The 27,392-nt window shown below is 46.2% G+C and overlaps 1 protein-coding gene across 4 annotated transcripts in view; it reads right to left on the bottom strand.

Annotated features, from left to right (window-relative positions):
* The window catches only part of LOC119431007 (complement C3), a 122,118-nt gene that overhangs the window by 11,746 nt on the left and 82,980 nt on the right, over nt 1-27,392 (bottom strand). For all 4 annotated transcript variants that reach the window (XM_049657796.1, XM_049657795.1, XM_049657797.1 and 1 more), the window contains exons 23-35: nt 26,215-26,403; nt 25,702-25,780; nt 23,214-23,370; nt 22,232-22,330; nt 20,396-20,494; nt 17,265-17,433; nt 14,420-14,601; nt 13,796-13,954; nt 10,379-10,489; nt 8,935-9,040; nt 8,808-8,843; nt 2,707-2,782; nt 1,331-1,418 (exon numbers count right to left, since the gene is read on the bottom strand). In XM_049657796.1, the coding sequence (XP_049513753.1) occupies nt 1,331-1,418; nt 2,707-2,782; nt 8,808-8,843; nt 8,935-9,040; nt 10,379-10,489; nt 13,796-13,954; nt 14,420-14,601; nt 17,265-17,433; nt 20,396-20,494; nt 22,232-22,330; nt 23,214-23,370; nt 25,702-25,780; nt 26,215-26,403 (1,550 nt within the window). The remainder of the gene's footprint in view (nt 1-1,330; nt 1,419-2,706; nt 2,783-8,807; nt 8,844-8,934; nt 9,041-10,378; nt 10,490-13,795; nt 13,955-14,419; nt 14,602-17,264; nt 17,434-20,395; nt 20,495-22,231; nt 22,331-23,213; nt 23,371-25,701; nt 25,781-26,214; nt 26,404-27,392) is intronic.

Below are 27,392 nucleotides of genomic sequence, written 5' to 3'. Positions count from 1 at the left end.
GAAACATACTAAAGATACGTTTCTCTCACGTCAGGCATTTCGACACGTGTCGAGCTCTACCCGACCTTCATGACAATCTGAAGATTTGTTAGTAGAATACTTGAAAACACGCCTGCCTACAGCTCGCGTACAAAACAGTGTCTGAATACATTCATGTACATGCCCAGTTTTTTTGGTTCACTTGTTAGCAGCTGCAAAAAATAGAATAGACTTAAAATTGTATATATATATATATATATATATATATATATATATTAAGTAACTGTATTTCTCAAGATTCCCTTTTGCGCTTCCACTGCGCTGTCCAAATAGTCTCAATTCCGAACGCATCATCTGTGCTTCTATGAATATTCTAATTTTTGCAGCTCCTCCCGTAAAACGTGCGCAATAAATCTATCTTTGACGGCATCTGATAATTTTCGAGCTCAAAATTACAAGTTACTACAAAAATTGTAACTAGCGAGGTCACTCCCATATGATATTGCCTTGAACTCCTATGAAGCGCAATAACAGCAGAAGCAGGAGGCATTAACTTGGCTTTATCAACTAGTACTAAGTATGCACTACTAAGGTACAGCTTGTTATGAAGAAGACGAGTGGTGCCGGTTGAAATGCCATTATTTCTATTGCGGAAAACAATCGACACATTTGGCTGATTGATTCATGCATGAAGTTTACCGTCTCCAAGCAACACTGGAGCTATGAGGGTCACCATAGTCGATGGCTCATCGGATTAAATTTGACCTCCTGGGATTGTTTAACGTGCACCTATACCTAACTACACGAGTGTTTTTGGATTTCTCTCATAGTTAGGTGCGGCTAGTGAGACCGGGAATCTAACCCACGTACTCATGCTCAGTAAAACAACGCCTAAGGCTACCATGACCCCCGGGTCTCGACACACTTCTCAACAGAGCACAAATGGATGAAGCAATAATGTTTGATGGCGGGTTAGGTGGTGATGCATTCTTTGTAGCAGTATTACAGCCCATATAAGCGTAGGAAAAACAAAAGGCATCGGACAGAGTGCCGACCACAACTCAAAACTTGCTCAATGTCCGGTGGAAGCGACTGGTCACATAGAGTGTGGACGTGCCAAGAAAGATCGAAACTCAAGAAAACCGCGTTCACACGCTTGGTGTGGTGTCGCTTCCTGCGGACATTTAGCAAGTCCTGAGTTGTTGCGGTCGGCACTCTGTCTCGTTATTTCTTGGTTCTTCCTGCGTTTATATGTGCTGTAACACTGCTCTGGATGAAGGAAGTCGCCAAATTTCCGCGCAGTCCTGCAATATATATTTATCGAAATAAGAGAATCAGAAAACATCCTTACGGCGTCTAAGTCTTCAGCCACTGGATCGAAACCGCTGAGCAGTCCAACTTCTATGACCGCCGCATTGGAGTCTGACTCGCCGACGTATCTAAGGCAAAAGGTGCAGTTATTTCGCAATTATTTTAGGCCACGTCAAGTCTCAGCGACAACTATATGTAGCTGTCTTGAACGCTTGATTACAGCCTGTATCCAGAGTTCCCTGATCAAAAAAAAAACATATTATGGCCTATCTACGGGCGTCCCATATAAGGGCGTCCCATAGAAAAACCCGTATGGTCACATATGTCATATCGGGATACCCCATATGATATATGGGAACATACAAGTTTCCACGCGACGCCCATCTATTCCTATGGAATGATTGGATATGTGGTATGCGGTTTCTTTTTCGATTAGGAATATTCGAGAGTGTTCAAGAACTTTCATGGCCCGGAGAAACCATTTGCAAGAATGAAAGCAACATAATGCCTGACAACTTGAAAACAAAACGAGCAAGCTTTTAATCCGTTTAGCATTAAACTTACTTCTCGCCCTTTCACACACTTTCACGCACTTCCCGTATTTCGCGCACTTTCCGCGGTCGGTGGGTCGGTCTGTAACCGTTTTCCCGCCAACTTTGGTCCTTGAGTCTGGTCCATGGTTCACGGTCCGTGGGTTTGGTCCATGTACTAGCCATGATCTCATGGCTAGTACATTAGGCTGCTGTGCTGAGGTAACAGGGTTCGGAACCAACCATCCGACCAACTTGGATCACAGGTATATGTACTGCTGGGTATGTGCTCCTCTTCAGTGAGGACATTTGAGGCCACCATGGGCCACTGCGAATGTGCCACTCGGTATGTATCGATCTTCGACGCACCTTTTTGACGTCAGCTTACGTCACGTGTATTGGTCACTAGGTATGTGCCACTTTTGGTAATAAGCATTATATAAAACATATCACTAGCAATTGCGCCCCACTAATAAGATAGAGTGCTAATCGCATTAACGTCGTCTTTCTTTTCTAACGAATGCATGCACCCGCAATTATTTTTGTTATTTCGCAGGGGAAAAAAAACACGTCCGCTGAGCCCTTTTTGAATGAACCTTCAGAAGCTACTGCACACGAGATGGCTCCTGACCATAAAGACGTTCATCGGTTCTGATTGGCTTCGCTCTAAGCTTGCAAAAACCTCGTGGTCAGGTGCCCAAATAAAGTCAACCAACCTTAATCGAAAACCGAATTCAACTATTTTCAAGCACTTCATGAAAGTTAAGGGCATTTAAGGCAGTGAAAGCGGCAGTTTCAGATTAAAAGGTTTTTCAAGGGTTTCAAGTACCTTTACAAGCCCTGAGCCATCAAAATGCATTATTAGCAACACATAGATTTAGCTTACTGTGAGCAAACTTCAATGTCGTAAACAAGCTTGCTCTGCTGTGGTTCATTCGGTAATCCAGCGGTGCCGTACGACCCTGTCAGAGAAAAGGAACGCGAATTAGGTAATTTGAAACAAGAATGAAGCCCCCTATCTACTTGCCTATGCCAGTCTCCATATAATTTTATCTCTTAGATAATATCGTCACTAAAATCGTCACTAAAATCGTCACCAAAAACGCAGCAGAAGAGCACATGAATAATGTTGAATTTTCCGTTACTTTTGTCGTAGCGTGGCCCCAGCCACGCTACGAATACTGCATCCCCTACTCTCCCCTAAACAAACCCACCCCATTGGAACCCACCCCATTTGAATTGATATGGGTCCCGGCTCACGCACGGTACCCGGGGAACGAGGCGGCCCACCAGTGTGCTCGAGGATTCGCCAGCCGAGCGGTGGGTCCCGTCTCTGACCCAGGGAACCTGGTCAGCGAGCCACTGACCACATACCACGATATTGCCCAATACTACCGCCTCGCAAGACGGACAAACCCCCCCCCCCCCCCCTCATCCCAAGCTCACCAAGGGACAAGAAGTCACCTGACGCCAACTCCAAACGCACTCCTTTCCCAGCCCACAAATATACGCACACTTTTACTCTGACTTGACAGACCCACACTGCTCATTATGTGGGTCCATAGCCTCCTTAAATCCTATTCTCTGGGACTGCAGAGAAGATCCCCCCCCCCCCCCGCCCCCACACCAGATCTCCTGGCCGCTCCCTGGCATGAAGCGTGGGAAGCGATACTTATCAACTCGAACCTGGAGGTTCAACTTCGGGCCATCAAAAGAGCCGAGGAGGTGGCTGTAAGGCATCATCTGGTAGCCACCCCTCACTAAGCCAAATTAACAAAATAAAGTTGTTTCCTCCTCTTCTGTTAGTTTTGTATCATCCAGTCCGAAAATGTGGACTCCAGGCCTGAAGCTACTAAAGTACTTAAGGTGCGTTAACAAAATAGGTATTTCAAGCGAAATTTTGCTCGAAAAACGTTGAGCCACGTCAGACATTGTGCCAGCGTCAAATCGCTCGCATAAAAAAATGACAAAAAAAACATAGCCAACACACCACAGGTTGACTGACGTACGGTTGTCACAGCAAGCCCGCATATCTTTTTAGTTACGGGTAGAAATGTGCTCATTTTTGGTGCTTTTCCGTTTTAACGTTTTATTTCAAGACGTAGTAATTGCAACGTATACCGCAATACATACAATTCTAGCCCGATCACTAGTGTTTCGAATGGATGTAAAGCAGCCGCATCTGCTAAGACAGTTTTGGAGAATGCTAAAGTGAAATTTGAAAAAAGCAGCTCAAGGAATACGAATGAAAATAATAATTTGCTATATTTAGAATAAGTACCGAGAGCAAACAAATCGGAAATATACGGAATATGCACCTAGCTACTAGTTCACAACTTTTGTAAGTCGGATCACGCAAAAAAATTATTATGAAGATTTGTTGAGGTCAATACTAACAAAGTGATGTCAATGTGATGCCAATATTGCCCAGTCGACCAAAGCGCAAATTTTGCGTTATTTTATTGAGAAAGTGCTAGGAGCACTGGAGGTTAGCTTCGACAATATCTCCAGTCAAAGTTTTATTTTTCCAGACTCCCCATTCTTCCAAAAATGGTCACATCTGACAAATAGTTATAGCTTATTCGTCATTTCGGACGGTGCAATGATGGTGCTAGTAGAATTCTAACGGAAATATTTAACATCGCGTAAAAAAGCTTTCGGACGCAATGACCGATTTCTAGAGGAACGGTAACGAAATTGTTATGTCAGTTTTGCAAAACACTTCTCAAAGACGTTTGGCGCATATAAATATTTCGGAGCATGGTTCTATTCAGAACTCCCTTAATGTGCATGCGAATCATTTTAGACATACCTATTTTTATTTGTTCTACAGATTGAGAGGCATTATGGTGGTGCGTACAATTGCGCACACAGTACTCGAACGGTCTAAAAAGATTCTTGTAGGCTCATGTCGTGTGGCCTTTTCAACTAGCCAAGAGTATATTCGAAAACTATCTAAAACTATATATGTATATATAGTTTTAAAGCCTCAGCGACAACTACCACGCAGATATATATATACACATCGGTAGTAGCCCAGAAAAGTAACCGCATTAAAAACAGTCCCAGTTTCGCCCGAAAGGCGCAGCATCAATTGCGATATAGCCAATTAGCAGAGAGTCATGCGCAGTGAGGATATAGCTTTTATCGACCGTATCGACTTGTAAACGTTTATTTGCTAACTAAATTAACAAGCATAGTGTCAGCGCGCACAGCAAACATAAGCACATCACACTCGATGACCGCGGACACTCGCTGTCAAAATGTTGGCGTGAGAAAGCGCGGCGGCAGCAGTGAGGACTACCTCTCTCAGCAGTGCTTGCCACCGCCTGCCAGGCGGCAGTCGCGATCGCCGTCTCCGAGACGATTTTCACCTCCGCCCCAGCGTCCGACCCAGAGCGGTCAACCAGTCCCCGCCGGGAAAACTAACTGAGGCGATCTTTGGGGGCGAGGTCACTGACAGTCGAAGCGCTGAAGACCTCCGACGGACGCAGTTACAGAAAGATACCGATCCGCCATCACCTGCAGCTGAAAGGGACGACCGGCTTTCGCACGATATACCAGTGACTATTGACGGTTATGCCGTTAGTGCTTTAGTGGACACCGGCGCAGACTACACGATACTAAGCGGGAAAATAGCAACGTAGCTGAAGAAAATGATCACGCCCTGGCATAACTCGCATATTCGGACGGCTGGCGGCCACGTCGTTAACTCCACTGGGCGCCTGCACGACTAGAGTTGAGATTCAAGGATCTACATTCGTAGCGAGCTACGGCGCGATTATCGTCGATCTGCAAGAGCGTCGTATCACTTTCTCTGCCGAACGAGCAATCAACGTGCAAGACGGCCAACGGCGCGACGACGTACTTCGTGTTTCTGCAGACAGTGTAACGCTTCCTCCACGAGCCAGTGTCCTCGTCGACGTCACATGCTGTGGCTTACGCGATGGCGAAGCGGTGGCCGAAAGTAACTTTGAACACCTACTGAAGCAAGGTGTTTGTGTGGCTCGAAGTGTTATACAGATTCGTGCTGGTCATTCGCGATTGCTTGTTACCAACTTTAACTACGAGCTACGAGCTACTGTTTCGCGGCACTTCGTTAGCGTTTGCAGACGCAGTAGCAAACGTTAACAACTGTCTCACGTCAGAAGTAGTGGAGACGGCAGACACGTTTCTGGGCCATCTCGACATCAATTCTGAACTGTCCACCGATAGTCAGACAGCACTGCGCAAGATTTCGCTTGAATTCAGGACTTGCTTCGCACATTCTTCTAAGGTACGCTAGACTTAAATCACTAAACACAGGATCATCACGTACGAAGACGCACGCCCGATACACCAGCAGCCTTACAGCGTGTCGGCAAAAGAACGCGAAGCCATACGTACGCAAGACCGGGAGATGCTTGACGATGACGTCATCGAACCTTCCAACAGCCCGTGGTCGTCTCCGGTCGTTCTTGTCAAAAACAAAGACGGAACGCTACGCTGCTGTGTCGACTACCGCAAGCTTAACAACGTGACAAAAAAAGGACGTGTACCCGCTGCCGCGTATCGACGACTCGTTAGATAGACTACAGCGTGCCCACTATTTTTCTTCTCGCGATTTAAAAAGCGGGTACTGGCAAATCGAGGTAGACGAACGCGACCGCGAGAAAACAGCATTTGTGACTCCAGATGGTCTCTATGAATTTCGAGTGCTTCCTTTTGGCTTGTGTTCAGCCCCGGCTACTTTCCAGCGAATGATGGACACTTTCCTTACTAGACTGAAGTGGCAGGCGTGTCTTGTGTACCTGGATGATGTGGTCATCTTCTCTGAAACATTCGAGCAGCATCTTCACCGCCTACGGAGTGTGCTAGAAGCCATCCGATCGGCAGATCTCACACTTAAGCCCAAAAAGTGCCACTTTGGTTATGAAGAGCTCAAGTTCCTCGGGCATGTAGTAAGTGCCAAAGGGGTCCGACCCGATCCAGACGAGCTTGCCGCTGTGGCCGCGTTTCCAGCTCCTGCCGATAAGAAGGCCGTCCGGCGCTTCCTGGGTTTATGCGCCTACTATCGCTGGTTTATTAAAGGCTTCTCGAAGATAGCGGAACCCCTGACTCGCCTTACAAGGGACGATACGCCATTTGTGTGGCATAATGAGCAACAGGCATCTTTTGCTGAATTACGACAGCGCCTGCAGTCAGCATGATGACGGCTTCCTGGGCACCATTAGTTCGTCGGACTTCAGCAGACGGCAGCGTGACGACGCTGAGATTCGACCGATCATCGATCATTTAGAGGGCCGCAACACAATCATACCACGCCATCTGTCTCGCTCGCTGACGTCCTTCTTTCTGTCTGCGAGACAACGTGCTGTATAAGAAGAATGCTCGTTCGACCAGCCGTGCTTACCTCCTGGTGGTTCCAAGGGACATGCGCGACGACGTCCTCTTCGCTTGCCATGACGAACCAATGTCTGGTCATTTAGGCTTTTCACGAACACTCGCTAGAGTAAGCGAAATTTACTATTGGCCCGGGCTTTCGACAAGCGTCAAACAGTACGTTAAAGGCTGTCGTGAATGCCAGCGCCGCAAGACACCATCCGTTAAGCCGGCTGGCTTACTTCAGCCAATTGAAGCACCTCACACGCCTTTCGACCAAGTCGGCATGGACATTCTCGGACCGTTTCCTCTGTCTGCCGACGGCAACAAATGGGTGATCGTCGCGACTGATTATTTAACACGCTATGCTGAAACGCAGGCGATTCCACGAGCCACGGCCTCAGAGGTAGCGCAATTCTTCATGCGCCACATCGTCTTGCGTCACGGTGCTCCCTCCACTGTAATAACAGAGGGACAGCAATCACAGCGCAGCTTATGGACGAAGTTTTTGAATTAAGCAACACCAGGCATCGCAAGACGACCGCGTACCATCCGCAGACCAACGGACTTACCGAGCGACTGAATAATACGGTTAGAGACATGCTCGCAATGTACATCGACGTCCAACACAAAACATGAGATCGGATCTTGCCTTACGTGACCTTCGCGTATAACACCGCCGTGCAAGAGACGACGCGCTTCACGCCCTTTCGCCTTCTCTACGGTCGCGAAGTCCAGACGATGCCGGACGCTATGCTGCCGTGTCAAGACGCTGACCTCTTGACAACTGACGCCGAGGAATTTGCAGAGCGTGCTGTGGAAGCTCGACAGCTCGCGCGGCTGCATATCGGCCAGCAGCAGCAGGCAGACGCACGACGCTACAACATCCGTCACAGGGACGTGTCCTACAACCCCGGGGACCAAGTTTGGGTGTGGACCCCCGTTTGCCGTCGTGTCCTCTGTGAAAAGCTGCAAAGCCGGTATTTCGGTCCGTATAAAGTGCTCCGCCGCGTCAGTGACGTAAACTACGAAGTTGTTCCGGACACGACATCGCAGACACGGAGTAGGACACAAAGACAACCGAGCTTAGACATAGTTCATGTTGTGCGCATGAAGCCGCACATTGCGCGCCCGTAACCTTTTTTTTTTCGTTTTTTTCTCTCATTCCCTTCTTTGTTTCTACTTTTCATTTATCTTCGGGAGCTTGTTTCTTCGTTCATTGACTGTGTCGGCGTGACGTTTACTTTTTTTTGTGTACTTTCGCTTTGCCTGCCTTCTTCTTCTTTGTCTTCTACGCATATATATATATATATATATATATATATATTAGCATCGAGGCGATGCTTTTGTTCGAAAGGGGGATATTGCCACCTGTAGGTAGTGGGTCGAGGGCAAGAGTGGGTCGAGCCCACGAGAACAAAGAAGACCGCGCGCTCCTTCCCGGCTCGAGCCAACCCCGACGGCCGAATCTTCCAAGAGCCAGCTGATGTACGGTTATTCATCCTTCAGGAATACTTCTCGAGGCTCGTGACAATATTTGTAAATAGAACAATAACAAAACGCCTTTGTGCAACACTGAAGTCAGTGAACAACAGCAACTTGATATGTAAAATTAAGGTTACTCACCACGCAACAAGGAGTCCAAATCCACAGAACGACGTTCTGAAGAAAAACAGAACAAAAAATGCCAAAGTGAATCGGAATTCATTAGAGTCATTTTCTTCAAGATGCTCCCTTGTGCAACTTATTTTACCTCGGTCGAGTCCGAGAAGCTCGTTCAAAAGCTCTGCCGGGAAATCATCCAAGATAGCGCTCTTCACTTTGGGTGTGTGGATGCCAGCTCGCACAGTTATGTTGAACTGCGGACGAAGGGACAACGATTACGCAGCATAATAATTTATTCTCGTTCATGACTTCACGCATACCGCAGAACTGAAGGACTTGCACCAGAAATAGCAAAGATTCACAACACAAAAAATAAAGCTCTGTGCTATGCAAAAAATGCATAATAACGTGGAAATGTATATACGTAATCATTGCTTTAGATCACTGACTTACTGTCAACTAACGGTTAGCAGATGATACACAAAGGGATCCAGTCTTCGACGGTTCGAGATGACAAACACGTAAAGCAGTTTACAGTAGGAAACAGTCGGAAACAAAATAAACTTTCAAACGCCTCGTGCTACACATTAGCGAATGTACTGCGGTAACGTTATCGGGAATGACTTACTCGTGTCCGCACTTGAATACAATGTCTCCGGGATCCCTCAACGTTACAAATGACATTAAGGCTAGGGGTGTGTGATCACTCGAAAGTTGAAATACACCTAGAGATGTCCTTGTTGCTCAATTCGTATTCTGTTCGAAAACTCTGTAATTGAGCTCGTCAGATTACGTTTCTGACTAATATTATGAGGAATAGGCACTTACTGGAATCTCGAAGGGACTATAACAATCCATTAGAGGGCTAATTAATTCTACTACGGGATATCAGTGGTTGCACAGGGGGCACCAGTTCCTGAGAAAGTGCACGAGGAAAATAACTTCTAGTTGAATATTTTCAGGTAACAACCATTGTCGCGAATGCTGTGTAGTATGGAGCCAGCCTATTTCTGTATATGCGCCTGTGGCACTAAAACCTCTGTTGAGAGTTCGCACCTTGTGTTGTCATTTGTCTTGCTTGTGTAGTTGTTCATCCCGCCCTACCTATTACAAAATTATGTACCAACAGGCGCTAAAATCTACCATTCTTAAAGCCCGGTATAAAACATTGCTGAGGATACATACCATGCCCCAGTGAAAGATATCCCCCTCCCCCCAGCGCCTCTATGACCCAGTGTTCGCGATCGGTACTCTCTAACTTGCATCGACACCAACATCAAAGGTCAGTGAGTTTCCTGTATAAGGCAGTTGTTAGTGGAGTCTGCGCAGTATGGGACAATGGCCAACAAGTAACTACAATGGCGCACCTGCTGCCATTCCTGTAGCTTTTATGGCCTCAAGATCTTGTTTTCTAGCAAGAGAACCATTCTGTTAAAGCACTTATTCATCCAGTAATATACAGACAAGCGAAGGCAGTGCGTAGACTATAACCCAGGTACTGCGCATACAAGGCGTGTTGCGATAAGAACTGTGTTTCTTTAAGGTTCACTCAAACAAACGAATGTCTTGCAGAACTAAAGCAGGAAACTTACTTTGCACAACACTTCCGGTGGAAGAAGAACGTTGTACTTCATTCTAACAGAAAGCAGTCCACTTCCGGTTCCGTTCGCTGTTACGACCAACATGCCCGACATGTCGCGAATCTGCAGCATAAATAAACAAAATGGCGGCAGGAATTCAATCGTTCTCGTAGCTTCACCACTCAACTGAATCATCTGCGGCGTTTAACACTTCACATTGTAGTGGTCCGGGTTTCAGCAGCCGCCCAAGTAGCGACGTCTCAGGGTGTTGGACCAACCACAACTAGTGAGAAACATTTTCTCTTACCCTTTCTTTTACAAAGCAAACATTCTTTTACTCTTCTCCTCACAATTTTTTAAAGCCACCATACTTTCATAACTTTGTTGTTACCAGTGCCTTTACATGAGCTGCTGAGTAGCAAATTTGCCCATCGTTGGTGTAATAGTTTCGGACGCGCTGATTTACACACGTTCACCAGATGGCGCCACCATTATTGTTCAGGTACAGTATACGTAGCATATGTGTTACTATTATTATTTGATTTGTACACATATACACACAAGGACACAAAGGGATTAAGGAGGGAGCAAGCTGACAACTGCCACTGAGAGGGGCACAACGCCTGCCTACTCCTATAGGAGGAGGGAATAGAGGAAATGAAAATATGAGAAAAGAAAAGAGGAAATAAAGAAATGACGGAGACACAGACAAAACAAAACAAAACAAAACAAAAACAAAACAAAACAAAAATACAAATAACGTCTATAAATGGGAGGCCAAGTCAGTGTCCTTCAGAAAACTTAGCAGAGCTCGATGGGCCTGGTCACGTCTTGCAGAGCTCCCCCTAGGAAAAAGGCAATCGTCAAGGGTCGCACATTGCAGCCCCATAAGTCTATACTCCTTAATTAGTAATGCGCGCTGCGCAACGAATGCGGGACACTCTAAAACTAGATGTTCAAGTGTCTTACAGGAGCCACAAAACGTACACGACATGCTGTCCACACGTCCTTGTCGGTATAGGCGTTCGCGCACCAACACACACCCAACCCTTAACTTGTATAACAGTGCTCTAGCACGACGGGGCAAGCCTCGACCACGAACGCGGGGAGGGAACGATCCGTCTGCAACACGCCGGTCTGGGTGCTGCTTTAGGAGGTGTTGGCGTATCAGAAGACGGGCGTTTTCAAACGTGCACGAAATGTCAGGGCAGTCACATTCATGGTGGGCACAGCTTGAAGCGAGGCGATCAGCCTCTTCATTTTCAGCGATGCCCACGTGCGAGGGTACCCACTGGACAATGAGGGACACTCCACAGGAAGTAATCTTGCCGGAAGCTTCTTGGATACTGCACAACAATGGGCTATCGGCATCTTGTCTAAGTCTGCTGAGGGCAGAACGGGAGTCTGTAAGAATGACGACCTTCAAGGCGTTTAATTCTTCGTGTACGTATTTCAGAGCAACATCAATCGCTTTTAGTTCTGCAGTTGTTGATGAGGTGCATGTAAGCATACCTGAATAACTCAAGCAGGCAAGGTGACTATTTGTCACCGCCCGATTTCAAAGGGGATGCCATAAATCATCATCATCAGGTACGTGTCTCTTGTATTTCGTCATTCCGCAAATTGAAAGCTTTAGCTCGTACTTAACCATGTGGCCAATTTTACATAATGCTTCAACACCGCAGATGTAGAAGTGAACGGCGGCAATCGTGGCGCCATCTTGTGACACTGAGTTCAACCAGAGCGTGCAAAGTGTGCTGCTAAGTTACTGGTGCAAAGGCATCGGCAACATGAATCATTGCAAATTTATATTACGCATTATTTTATTTTCCCCCTTGACGAGAACATCACTGAATAAACCTTTATTCGAAACAGTGACTTGTTACGCGAGGTAGGAGGGTCCCTTATTCCAGGGACCCTCTGGCCTGGACCGCCCGCCAGGCCAGAGGGTTCCTAGAATGAGGGATGAGAACGCCAGGCCAGAGGGACGGTAATGCGATTAGCATTCAAGTAATGTAGCGACACATCATATTGCTGATGTCACGTTTACTTAAAATCAGTAGTGGTCGCCAAGGTCACCCATGAGCATATGGAATGACGAAAATGTACGATGACGACGCAGTGAGAAGAAAGGAATGACGTCGATGGAACGATAAAGGCGGTATGAGGACAATAAGACGACGATTTTGAAGTTATAATGATAGTAGAACAACGACAGCGTACGATGACGATGACGTACGATGACGATGGCGTGACGAAAGCAATGGGACGACAAACGGATTACGAAGCTAGAAAAACGACTATGGCACGAGCTCGACGGCATGGCTAACGGTATGACAACGGATGCATGACAGCGACTGTGACGAAGACGAAATAACGCGACGATGGCGTCAAAACGGCGGTATAATCACGATTTAATGAGGACAGTGTGATTGCGATCGAATGACGAACAAAAAATGACGTCGATGGACCGACGAAGGCGGTATGACGACAATGTAATGACGTTTCCGAAATGACGACAATGGTAAAACGACACTGTGACGAGGATGGTATAAGGTCAATGACATGACGACGACTGCGCGAGGACAATGGCGTGATGATGCCGGCATGACGAAATGCTCATGACGAACTTAGCATGACGACAATGGAACGACCACGACGTCATAGCGATGGCGGTGTAACAAAGGATGCATGACGCGGACTTTATGACGACTACAGCATGACAAGGATATGGGGACAATAGGATGACGAGTGTATAACGACGATGGCATGACGACCACTGTATCACGAATACTGTGCGACAACGGCATAGTCGATTGAGGAAGCTGCAGTGACGATAATAGAATGACCACGACGGCCTCACGACGACGGCTTGACGAGATTTGTATGACAAAGCTGAAGTGATGACGATGCAACGACCATGACAGCATCCCGACCACGAGCACCCATACCTTGCGGCTCAAGCTATTAGACAACTTGGGCCACTGGGTCAGCGTAGAAGTGAAGGCATGATGCAAGTGAGACCAGAAAGCTGGAATGACAACTCTGGAACGACCAAGACGGCATCACGACCACGAGCAGATACTTGTCATTACGTCAGCTGGTAGACAACTTGGGCCACTGGGTCGGCCTAAGAGCAGCATGCAAGCACAGACAGATAGACAGACAGTCAGAGACAGACAGACAGAGACAGACAGACAGACTCAAAATGCCTTAAGTAGGCAAAGGATGCTAATCGCTTTTAAATCGCATTAGAATTGTTTCCGATGCTTTATGTTTGAACAAAACGCCAAAAGATGCAGCTACCAGTCCACATCTTCACTGATTCAGTATTCCACCAACCACGATGCCAAGCAAGCAATAACTCCTTAAATATATAGTTTCATGGACAAGCTAAACGTAACCTTTTTCATTTTCGCGTGTACTCACATCCACCTGCTGGGGCACTGCTGCGTTGTGGGGTCTTATCCGAATGCTCTTGTGGAAGTCCTGCTGTCCACTCATCGTGACATCACACATGAGGTCCACTTCGGGTTCCGAAGACTTCACGTCAAACTCCATAAGGGCCTGGAGCGCTACCGCGCTGTCCTGGAATGAAGATTTCTTGCGTGCACGGATGCCCACTATGAGCCCCCATTGAGAACTCGATACCTTGGGTTCTACTGCAACTGTAGCCATGAGCTTAAGCATCAGCGTGTGTCCTCTTACGTATAATCGCGTTCTATATGAGCTGCAACACGGCACCTATGGTCGAACAGCCTCCGACTGCACGGTGGCGCCGACATGTGACAAACTGGAAAACTAAATTCTGTTCTAATTGCCAGCTGTTATTAACACTTTTTCGTATGCTGTTATTGCCGGCTGTTATTAACACTTTTTCAGAGCCACCGCGGCTGGTGCCATCGCACTAAACCATTAAGCTACATTGTGTGACACTAACCAGGCTTCAACTCAAAGCAGTTTTTTTTTTTCGCAGTTCGGCAGTACAGGGATGCCGAAACCTGTACTAATGAGGTATATTTCTTTCGCTTCTATACTAGAAGGTAAACTCACGTGTGTTGAAGAGGAAGTACCAGAGAGTGGACGATGAGTGTTGAGCCAGTTCACAAGAGTTTGGATAATATCGGTGTCGCTGTGGTCGCTGTTGCCGCTGGCTAGCAGGGCAAGAAGTGCGTAACTTGTGCCTTCTATAACGTAGGGATTCGCGTCGCCTCCCGTACTTCGTGTGTTTTGTACTGCAACAAAAGTGGAGAGCAGTACGACATAAAGAGAAGTTTCAGCCTGAGAGTGAGTGTGGCATAGTTTGTCGCCTTCTGTGAAACTTCTTTTGCACCTTCCAAGCAATTCATTGCTTGGGATACTTCTTTTGCACCTTCCAAGCAATTCATTGCTCGGGATAATGCCCCGTTCGTCTTTCAGCTAAGAATGTTTTTGACTAACATTTGTGAAAAACATTATGTCAATCTAACGCACATATTGACATCTATGTGCGAAGCAATAAAAGCTTTCGTGAGTCGCTTATTCAAATGCTGCACAACTGTTCATCTTCTGCACAACATTTCGCAGAATAGCGATTACTTGCCTTCCAGGCAAGACGGCAGGACGCAGAGACCTCTACCACGTGACCAACGCGAATTGACTGTGCCGACAAGCCAAGGCCCGGGGGAAAAGCATATTGGAGGAGTATATTTGTCGCAGTGAGGGTATTTAAGGTATTTATGTACTATTGATGCACCGCCTGTTATGCAGCGTGATTCCGTAAAGAACAGAGCCGGCCACCGTCTGTAGTGGTAGTACCGTTAGGCCTACACATAATTTTAGTGCAGCCGGTGCACTGTATACCAGCGCTGCCAACATTTGGAAAGATTCCCTAGATCTAGGGATTCCATGCCTTGCTTAAGAAAAATTTTCCAAATCTGGAGAAAATTGGTGCTATGACATGGAGGCAAGAAAAACTCAGACACTTAAGAAACCACTGCTGCGACGCCGCAATGACCGCATATTGGAACTGCTGATGTGACGGCAGGTTTTGAGTTCAGTCAGACCAAATTACTTTCGCATTAGCATGCGAAGTATGACTTCTCGTCCTACTGCAGTGAACGCCTCCCGTCAAGTAAAGGACAAGGTGGGGATGTCCCCCTTTAAACCAAATACTTATCTTTCACCGGCAAAACAAACGTATGCTGCAATGCGAATCAAATCAGCACCTGCAAATCGAGGCATAAGCGGAACACACATTCCTAGCGTTGAGCATGACTAGGGGGTCGGGACCCTGTCGGGACTATGCGCTCGGGACTATGCGCTCAAATTTACCGTTTGTAGGCAGAGCAACAGAGTGGTATTGTAGAGCCCCAGTGGTCACATGTTAGGGTGTGTTTCGGCACAAAGGAAAGAAAAAAATTGTGGCAGTTTCACCCAAAAGGCGAAATATCAATTGCGATAGCAAATTAGTAGAGAGCTATACAGAGTAAGGAGAGTAGTTTTATCAGCTGTATAAACTAGGACATACACCAGCACCAGCAACGCGCGGAACTGTTGTCGATCGACGCCGTCGGCGTTTTGCCCGCGTTCGCACCGAACGCGCGCGGCGTTGGTGACTGTTGCCGGTGCCTCTGGGGGCGGCTCGGAGGTTTTCGACGAGATCAGAACGGGACACTCGTCGAGCAGCGTCGGAAGTCTTTATCACCTTCTCGATTCGCAACGTTTTTATATAAATATGCATTTGGTGCCGCAGCTAAACGTCGCCTCCCCTCCTTCCCTCCGCGTCCCCCCACGGTCCTTCGCGCGATGGAAGAAGTCGCGTTTGCTCTCTCTCTCTCTCTCTCTCTCTCTCTATATATATATATATATATATATATATATATATATATATGGTGATTTTAAAGGAGGAAAGAGACGCTTAATTCTGCAGCCCTTCAGGCAGCACGGCGCAGAACGCGCGTTTGCTCTCCGACGTGCGTTCGCTCCCCGTGAAAGCGCGCGTCCGGAGCGCCCTTTCACTCGCACCTACAGCGTCCGGAGCGCGGCGCAGATTTCATCGCCGTTGACGTCATACGGAACCTCACGGCGACGGCGACGACGATGCCGACGGCAGAAATCCGCTTTGGAGTGTCCATATAATTGCCATCGCAATAAAACAATTTGACGCGTATCTGCGTGCTTCGATGCAAATGACTTGTAAGCGCGCAAACGTGGTGCTGCTATGCCGGTACATCACAGCATGCGATAAAAATGTATTGCACATTCTGTATATTGGCGTCGTGAAGGGACACACTGTTTTAACATTGCTACGTAATCTGCTCGGTGCCAGGTTCGGTGTAGTTCGGTGCCAGGTTCCTTACAATTCAAATAATGTTTCGTGTGAATCTGGGCATCTTGCTGTTGTTCAAATTTGTTTTGCATGTGGAGCGAGTATGACGAGCTGATGTCTTGTTATTTTAATGTAGTTTCAAGCAGGAGCCTGTGCTGATAGCACGAAAGACTATGATTAGCGCGATTTGCACTTCCACATCATTTCACTTTGAATGCAGCGACTTCATTATCAAAATTTATAAAACGAGCTTGAAAATAAATTGAAACTATGAATTTTCAATATATTTGTATAATAAAGAAATGCACCTTTAAAATCATATTATAAAGGAGGTTTATTTGACGAAAGGCCGATGAAGGATCGAGCGTTTCACCGAGCACAATCTCTAAGCTCGAGCTTCTGCGTCACGCGATGCTGTTGGCAATCCTGCTGCCTAAGTCCAGGCGTTCTTCTTCATTACAATATACAAAAACTGAATAAGTATACCGTACAAAATTTTATAGAACTCTAGACAATTTCTTTATACAATTCCGGAACGTACAATTATACGTTCGGTACTCTAAGAAAGGAAGCGCATAGAGGACTTACAAGGTTCGTGGGTAAGCTTTTGCCTGAGGGCTGACAGTGCACCGTCTTTTCCTGTGACGTTTCCTCGGGTCATTGCGTACGCCGCGAGCGCTGTTGCATGGGCATTTTCATTTCCAAAAGCCGTCTCGCTCAGATACGTTGCAGTCTCTTGCATGTGATGCAGCACAGCCTGAAAGTGCGCACTGTCTGTGACTCGTGCAACTGTGAAGAGACAATCGAACCCATGCATTTGCCGCAACGTGGTCATTCTTCACACGTTGCGGAAAATACGTACGCAGGTAGGCAAGTACCTGTCTAGCTTTGCTAAAAAGAAAATATGTGTAACTGATGATGGAATCGAATTTCTGCCGACAAGCACAGCAGCCCGTTGCTCTAGCCATTAGGCCACGATCGTACACATGTAGTTGTTGTTGTTATTGCCTCAAAACATGGCTCATGTATCTATCGTTTCAATTCCACTAGAAGAGAAAACTGTGCGAGTTGGCGGTAATTCATGCTTTGGAAAGTAACAGCGCTAAACGGACAAGGACTTAGGCCACGAAGAACGCCAGTGTCGTGTTCTTTTTCGCCAAGGTCCTTGTCCGTTTAGCGCTGCTACTTTCCAAACATGAAGTTCCAATGCCAGACAACGTTTTGAAACAAACGGCTCGCGCGCCCTCCGTACCACTTCTTCGTCTTATATTGTTTTGGCAGCTCGCGCTTTGAAGCGACTTGTTAGACCACACTATCCCCGGGACCAGACCACTTCACCCCGTACTTTTCTCGCAGCAGCTAACGCTACTTATAAACTGTGCGACGTTGTACCGACCTAATGAACGGCCAAGGTAATCCTGTTTTACCATTTCTCCCCGGCGCACAAATACATTCGCGGTTTAAGCATACACTACACGACACAAACATAGCTACGTGCAATTGTACAGCACGTCGACGACTATGACATCACAATCTGTGCTGCTCTCGTGTGCCCCCTTTCCCCTACTACCTATATGTAGAACTCAAAAACTGCACTGTCATTTCGTAAGCTCGCATCAAACTACCGTCGCGGGAATCATGATGTTGCCGCCATACGACCGTTCGTCAAGGTAGCCGTAATCGTGTTGCCTTCATCCAACAGACGAATGATCATGACCTCACACACACGACTGCTCAATTTACGCAAACAGGCTGGTCCGCCTGTCATCGCTTTTATCATCATCAGCCTATATTTATGTCCACTGCAGGCCAAAGGCTTCTCCTTGCGTTCTCCAATTACCCCTGTCTTGCGCTGGCGTGTTCCAACTTGCGCCTGCAAATTTCCTAACTTCAACACCCCACCGAGTTTTCTGCCGTCCTCGACAGCGCTTACCTTCTCTTGGCACCCATTCTGTAACCCTAATGGTCCACCGGTTATCCATCTATGCATTAGATGGCCTGCCCAGCTCCACTTTCTTCTATTAATATCAATTAGAATATTCGTTATCCCCCGTTTGCTCTCTGATCCACACCACTCTCTTCCTGTCTCTTAACGTCACGCCTAACATTTTTCCTTCCATCGCTCTTTGTGCGGTCCTTAACTCGTTCTCGAGCTTCTTTGTTAACCTCAAAGTTTCTGCCCCATATGTTAGCACCGGTAGAATGCAATGATTGTACACCTATCTTTTCAATGACAGTGGTAAGCTCCCAGTCAGGATTTGGCAATGTCTGCCGTATGCACTCCAACCCAATTTTATTCTTCTGTAAATTTCCTTCTTATGATCAAGGTCCTCAGTCAGTAATTGACCTAGATAAACGTACTGCTTTACAGACTCTAGAAGCTGACTGGCGATTCTGAATTCTTGTTCCCTTGCGATGCTATTGAACATTATCTTTGTCTTCTGAATATTAATCTTAAACCCCACTTTTATACTTTCTCGGTTAAGGTCCTCAATCATTTGTTGTAATTCGTCCCCATTGTTGCTGAACAGGACAATGTCATCTGAAACCCGAAGATTGCTGAGATATTCGCCATTGATCCTCACTCCTAAGCCTCCCCAGTTCTAATAGCTTGAATACTTCTTCTAAGCATGTAGTGAATAGCACTGGAGAGATTGTGTCTCCTTGCCTGGCCCCTTCCATGATAGATAACTTTCTGCTTTTCTTGTAGAGAACCAAGGTTGCTGTGGAATCTTTGTAGATATTTGCCAAAAATATTCACGTATGCCTCCTTTACAGGATATCCCTTTGTGGAAACCCAAAAAATGCTTGATAACCAGGTACCGGCAAAATGCTTCGCATAACATCAATTCCCACAGTGCGTGAGGTCTGCACAATTTTATATATTTATTTTATATCACCTCTAAAAGGCCCTCAGAAGAGGCCCTTTTAGAGGGAGGTGTGTGTCATAAACATGTACTGTTATGAATAGCCGAGTAATTCATATCTACACACGCAAGACAATACATCAGACAAAGTATGCAGAACTTACATAGTAATCAACAGTGTACTTCTAATTAGAACAAATTAGAAGCGCTTGATACAACGAAACACAAACATCATATTCAGTGGAACTATAAAATCATTTAGAGAAATGCATCACGCGCTGCAGCAGGTGTTGCTCACAAGCTCATGAAAATTTATGGAGGGTGATTAACAGTGACTGTGTCGGACGGTAGATTAATCGAATCGGTTACGGTTCTAGGTATGAAATATTGGGCGAAATCGAGTGTGTTAAACGTGAAGCGCTTCATCTTGTCGGAGTGATCCCGTCGAGGAGAGATTACGGAAGGTGTTTGAAAAAAAGTTTTTTTAATAAAACTGATGTATGCAATGATCGTAGGCGCGGCTAGATATAAATAAGCATAATAGCAACGTTTATGCTCCCGAGGGTGAGCGGTAACGTGCAGGGTAGCCCACGTTTATGAAATACACTTGATCAGTATATAGGAAAGTATTACTTCGGCAATTCCTCTATTTGACAGGCTAAATTGGCCATATGCCACCCCTTATGTGAAAACCTATTTTGATAGATTATATATTTGCTTGATTTTATGCCAAATTTACGCTGCTATGACCGCTTGAACACTGTGAGGTGTATCTCCTAATACTGGACGACTCCGTACGTGCAAGATATTACTGTATCGGACGAAAGTTAAGCAGACCGGTGTGATATTCACCTGCGCAACCTGGTTTGTTCTTACTGCAATGAACGAGTCCCATTGCATGGATGTCAGGAAGACTAAAGACACGTTGAGCATAGGTGCACCTTCAGGAACCTGTAACGAGAAGCACGTATTCGAAATCACTACCTTTCACTGAACTGACCATCAATGATGTTCCGCACCATATGAAATAATACCTTTTCTTGTTCTTTTTTTTAACTTGAGAAATAACATTTGCTAATCTATTTTCTCTGAAGTTGAAGCTGAATTAGCGAAAGCTTTCTTCAGCTTATTAGCCCAGGCGATGAAAATTACTCCGGAGTCCCCCACTACAGCTTGCCTCCTATTCAGCCAGTGGTTTTGGCACGTCAAACCACATAATTTAATTTAATGGTAATGAAGTGGCCATTCATTACATCTAAAGTTTCCGTTAATTGCGCTTGTTCTGTCCCATACGTTGTACTCAATTGAGTTATAGAAATTTTGCGCGATTCGAGCAAAAAATGTTTCACAGTTGATTTCATTCGAAATTGAGGTTCATTCAATGTTGAATGTCTCGTGTCAGAGCATCGATTATTGCAACCCCTTAAATGCTACCGTATCACGTATCTCTCAGGTGATAGCATGAGGAGTCCCGTAATTTCTTTCAGCAAATCTCTTGGCATCAATGATTGCCAATTGATTCCACCAGTACCTGAGGAGTTAATCTTGTGTGCATGGAAAGGCATTGCTGGTGTTAACCGATTCTAGCACAAATGTTGGCGCCATTTTTCAGCCGTGTGTTTGCTAACGAAACAAATAACATGCATTGAAGGTACAGAAGTGCCTACTATGGACGTTGTAGGCTTCAATAGGCAAGCCAATATATGTCTCGTTTGGTTTGTCAACTTCACATTAGGAAAGTTTTGACAGCAATCCACTCGTTAACAAAGCTTGATTAAGCATAACCCCAAAGATACAATCGGCTGTTGTAACTTTCTTGTGTAACACAGTTTTGCCACAAGGGCAATGACGCTTTTTTCTGTCTTCTCGGTAAACAGCGCTACGAGCAGAAAGTAGACGGTGATTTACCAACAAAGTCTTCGTTAGAGCAGTTTCTCTCATTCACATGTTCCCAAATATTTCCTGCAATCGAGCGGCTTTTGTTTGCATCTGACAGGAAAAAATATCCCCGCATAGTCGCAAACTCACGGCATGAAATTTCACTGCTGACTGTGATAATATGTGTGTCATGTGTTCTCTGTGGTACTGCTAACACGGAGACTCAGCCCCTGAATTGAAGACAATCGTCGGGACGCCCCAAAATGTCGGCTGGCGCGTTGGCCTCTGAGAAATCATGCGCTCGTTGCCGAATCGTCAACAAAGCAGAGGATTCTCAATCTTTCAACTCTTGCTTGCATAACCGGACACGGGACTCGCGGGGATATATTTTTTTTCTGTTTCTAAAAGAATATGCTTTCGACCTCGTACTTCTCAAACTTGCCAACACCTGCCGGATGCACTTGAAGTTTCCCTCCTGCCTGATTATTCACAGGAACATGTTATATACCTACCTCGAGCAAAAATCTAGACCACCCATGCCGGACCACAATATTTTTTTAGGTGCGGAAGTATCGATAAAGTTAAATTTTCTCCTAGTTGCGCAAGTGAGCCTGGAATTGACGGTGTATTGTAGGTGTCATTAGGGGAAGCATCTAGTGCACTCTCGAGTACGTGTTTGAATAAGTTCACTGTGACAAATTTTTTAAAGATTTTCTTTCGAAAGATCTTGTCGTCAAGAGAACTGATGCCATGAGAAAGCTTCATTGACGTACGAACTGAACCCGCGCCGTTAAGCGAAATAACACTCACCTCCATGACCAGGCGCATCTTTTCTTCGATGAACGGCTTGCATTCCACGAAGGTGATGAATACGAAGGCAGTCATGGCGGTAAATTTGTCTTCAGTTCCCTGTAAGATTCAGAACCAAGCATTACAAACCACTGTTTCATTGTGCCAACATCGAAATCGTGCGTGCCGCAAATTTTTGCAGCACTATAGTTACTCAGACAGAGATTGAGTTCCTTATATTCAAACGTGTCGGTGGAGGGCCTGCATTTCAAGTCATATCTCAACCATTACTTAAGCATTACTTGGCATTCGCCGCAAGAAAAATGTGGCACTATCAAAGTTTTTAGACAGTCATCTGTTAAGAGCTTATCGACACATTCCCACATCATTCTCATAGCCCGTGTGGTGTTTGGTTTGTAAGGGACAATTTTCTAAGCCTTCGCAGAGGTACGAATAGAGGAGACTATAGATTGTGAGCGGAAGGCGTGTTAAGGCTGATGATCCTATTGTAGGTATATTAAGTTACGCCGTATTAGTAAATTACGCTGATATGCCAAAAAAATGTAAAGCAGCCACTCTTGCCGTGAGACACAAAAACAACCAGAAACGACGCAAAAAGGCACATAAATATCAGGTTCAGCTCGAATAAACTTCTTCTCTCTCTCTCTCTCTCTCTTTCACAACGTTAGCCTAAATTGACATATGGTCGGTAAAAGCATTTGTTCTACACTTCTTTTTAAAGAAACAATACGGCTTCCTTCGTATTCGTAATTTCATTAACTTGCTGGTGGAGTTTAGGTTCTCTCCTTGAATGTGAATCTCGCTCTCGCCTTGCAGCTCCGCGCCATACCACACCTATGTAAATAAACTAGGCCCAGTTCGTTTTCTGGTACCAGGTACAGACTTCAGAACTACACTTCAATTTGTCCGTTTGATGCGTCCCCGTATAGTAAATAAAATCGGGGCAAAGAACAAGTCAAGTTCCTTCAACTTGCTGACTTACCAGAATGTTTTCCTCCCCGTAAGGCCACTCTTCACGGAAAACTCCCCTCGACTTCTGCTGCGTCAGTAGCCACCAGAGGCCCGATAAAATCACCGAGTCGTCGATACTAGCGTACTGCCTCGCTTTGCACAACGTGCGGGTGACGAACGCTGTCAACCTTTTGAGGCAAAAAGCATACACAAAAACAATAGGACACGTTGAGCGAACGTTGTCAAACGCAGCCCTTTGTATATATGCATCGCGTGGGCTCTTGTACTGAACTTATACAAATCTACCGGACTGAAAACTTCCGAAAAAATTTATTCTCCACAAATAGTCGATGATGAAAGTCAGGGTAAGCGAATGGCCGAACGCTTCAAGAAAGGTATTCGCTTTAATGAAGGGTGGATGCGCTTGAAGGCGTAAATTTGCTACAGTGAAAAATTGATGTAGGGCTTGTTGTTTCCTTGCGTATATTTCATAAAGAACAAAGCCGTTAACCTGTGCATCTGCAGCGGTAATTATGGGTACATGCAGAAGCCGATTCATCGTATGCGTGTCGAATCAGCATTGCGAACACCGGCGTAAAACGCCAGTGCCGTCCTCTCCTCCAGTAGCTGCAGCCCTCTCCCGCAGCCGCCAGAAGGAAGGGAGAACTGTCCTTTCCGAACGCTTCACAACCACGTCTAAACCATGTCTAAATCACGTCTATATCTCCTCGTCTAAACCTCCTCTAAGCCACGTCTACACAACGTCTAGGCAATGTATACGCAACGTCTAAGCAACGTCTAATCAACGTCTAAGCAACGTCTAATCAATGTCTAAGCAACGTCTAAACAACGTCAAGCTCTCGTGTGACAGTACGCACCTCTCGCAGAGCTATATAATATTTGGCGTTATGCGCCCTGCAACTCAGTTGCGCAAGAGCGCGCGCCCTTTGCATCAGCGCCGTTGCATTGGCGGGGAGAGTCCGACCAACACCGACAACCACGAAAATGCGCGGAAGACCCAAGAAAGCTATTTGTTTTATTAGGCAAAAAAGTTGTCGCAGTTTCACCTGAAAGGCGAAGCATTAATTGCGATAGCAAAATTGTACAGAGCTATACAGAGTAATGATATTAGCTTTATCAGCTGTATAAACTTGGACATGCAGCAGCACCGGCCGCACGCAGAACTGTTGTCGACGCCGTCGGCGTTTTGCCCGCGTTCGCTCAAAATGCGTGCGGCGTTGGTGACTGTTGCCGGAGCCTCTGATATAAATAGGCACTTGGTGCCGCAGCTAAACGTCGCCTCCCTTCCCTCCCCCTCCCCCACGGCGTCTCGCGCGTGGGGGAGGGGGGCGCGTTTGCTCTACATATATGGTGATTGTAAAGGAGGAAAGAGACGCCTACTTCTGCAGCCCTTAAGCGAGCACGGCGCAGAACGCGCGTTTGTTCTCCGCCGTGCGTTCACTCCCCGTGAAAGCGCGCGCCCCTCGCGCCCTTTCACTCGCACATACAGCGTTCGGCGCGCGGCGACGATTTCATCTCCATTGACGTCATACGGAACCTCACGGCGACGGCGACGGCGACGCCGACGGCAGAAATCTGCTTTTGAGTGTCCATATAATTGCTATCGCAATAAAATAAATTGGTCCTGTAGGATTAAAACATAACGGCGACAACAGATTTTGTAGACACAAGTGGGTAATTTTTGTATGAGGCCTGCTGCACTGAAATTGGTTCATCACGGCGCAGCACGCTATAAAGACTGCTGCACCGTGATGAAGGCCGGCACTGCTGCCTCTCTTCATCACGCCAGCCTTCTGACAGCGAGTGTCCGCGGACATCGAGCGAGATGTGTTCGTATTTTCCTGCGCGCATGTGACAACATGCTTGTTAATTTAGTCAGTAAGCGAATATACATAGCAGTTTGTGCAGTTGTATAATAATTTGCTAGCGCCATCGGCGAATCTGTGACTTTTGTTAATTAGCAATTTCAAATTTCAAGGTCACTTCAGTAGCCAATAGGTGTCGACACGTTCCATTTTTGAATGGGAAACACTAGGACGGTACACGGCGATTGCAAAACAAACACACAGACCGCTGTGTGTGTCCGTTTGCCATATGCCATGTCCCGTGTTTAGCGCTGTTTCATTCGCAGATGTTGCTGTACGAACTACCTCGGATTCAGACCCTATTGAGCTTCACTTGCGAGTAGCTTGTGGAGCGTCAGTCAAATACCCCCGCCCCCTCTCAGAAAACGGTGCTCTCAGAAAACGGTGCTCTAGCATCTTTGGTGAGCAGTTGGATAATCTTCATGCGATGTAAGAGAAGTGATAGGAAAGAGAACTGCTTACGTCTCACGTAGATCGTCGCGCTACTAACCACAGATGCAACGTTACCAACATGCCCTTTTCAGCCACCCTTGCGTACTCTAGCCTACTCGAAGTCTGATGCAGAGTTTCATAGCTTATGGGATTAAAATACCCCGCTTAAGACACTGAATAGTCAGAGGCAGAGGAGTTTACCAGAGGCTACCGGGTGGCGTGTTCTCAAATTTGGAGAAAAAGCCGGTCTTGCTCCGAAAAGACAGCTGCCGTTGATATCCTGCGCGGGGAAACAAAGATTTCACGTCAGGCTTTAGTTTGGTGCACATACAAAGAGTTATAATTTAGTTCTACTTTTTTCCTGGTGTTACCCAAGAACAGAACACTCCTCCAGATCGTTCAATCAAGGTAGCAATTAAGAGAATGCATTAGAGGAATGATGTATGCTTTGATGTGCTCACGACTTATTTTCTCCACGGATGTTTGTTTTTCTCCTGCTGAATTGACAGTGCATGACAATCTTTGTACTTTCTCTGCTTACTCCATCGTTTGACCTATACGTTATCACAAGCCCGTTTGCAATGTTACGCAAATTTGTGCGCTCTTGTTTACCCTATGTACTTAGAAACATGTCCCTGCTGATGGGGCCAAATGACATATAGTGTCTTGAAATCGGAATAAACAAATAAGTAAATAAGAAACATATAAGCTTACCATCCCTCAGGTATCGACGCCCTCTCTCTTCTAGTGCACGGTCAGTAACGTTCCTCCTCTCGAGGTATTCGAGAGCGTACAGCGTTTGCGCCATGAGCACAGCGTTCTCCTCGCCGCTTCCGCTGGGCATCTTCATGAGAACCTCGATCTTCCCTAGCGTCTCTTCAGCCGACGAGCCTAGTTGGTTTCCTAAGCGACGGGATCATTTCAACGAGATCATTTAGAAGGTTATCATTACACCCGAAATAAAGAGCGCTGTTCTGGGTCGATAACCTTCGGGAGTGCATTCGAACCCGGTTATAACAAAGACATTTATGCGGAAAAAATTGTTCAATGTATACGGTAATTTTATCTACCCAAACTAGCCCATAACGAAGGTAGACGAACTTCTTGGATGTGTTCGTTATATGTGTAGTTGTTATCCCCTGCGAAAAAAAATAGAAGCAAGAAAAAAATCTACTTTCTGACGCCAAGACTACACGTAGTGTAGGCACTAATTTATGCATGTGCCTTGAAATCTTTCTCAGTGCCACTAAGAATGGCGTTCACAATGCGCGAGATTGCGTAGACATGCTCCAGCCTACTTTCCTATTTGGTTTTCTTGCACAGGCGGCAAAGGCTTTAAAGTCAAAAACGGCCAATGTCCAGTTTCTTATGATGGAGTTATTTTACATTAGTATCGGTCAGTACGTATAGCGTTTTCGATATAGAGCGGAGTTCTTTTTATCGGGGTTCGTTAATTCGGCTTTGACTGTGCTACCACTTTCGCGAGATTTCACCTGACTCCACACCGGATGCGTTGGAGTATGCGAGTAACAGCGTTCCTGGTACTCTGTCAACAAAGGGTGGTCTAACCCGCAGAATACTGTCACCCGTAGAATGCTGTCACCCGTAGAATGCTGTCACCCGTAGAATGCTGTCACCCGTAGAATGCTGTCACCCGCAGAATACTGTCACCCGCAGAATACTGTCACCCGTATAATTCTGTCACCCGTCGACGCCGACGCGTCCTCTGCCAAGTCACGCGAAAATTTGCAAAAAGCGGTAGCACCGCCTAGAGTCATCAACGGAAAACCCGACACCAGCACAGCCCTGATCAGAGATAAGCAAAAGAAAGTTACAGGCCAGGAACGTAAATGCCCTGTCTCGGCTTCAGTAATACACTCGCTCCATGGTTC

This window comes from Dermacentor silvarum, chromosome 10 (genome assembly GCF_013339745.2).
Source record: "Dermacentor silvarum isolate Dsil-2018 chromosome 10, BIME_Dsil_1.4, whole genome shotgun sequence".
Lineage (NCBI taxonomy): Eukaryota > Metazoa > Arthropoda > Arachnida > Ixodida > Ixodidae > Dermacentor > Dermacentor silvarum.
The sequence above is the reverse complement of the archived record's forward strand: the minus strand, read 5'-3'. Positions and strand labels throughout refer to the sequence as shown.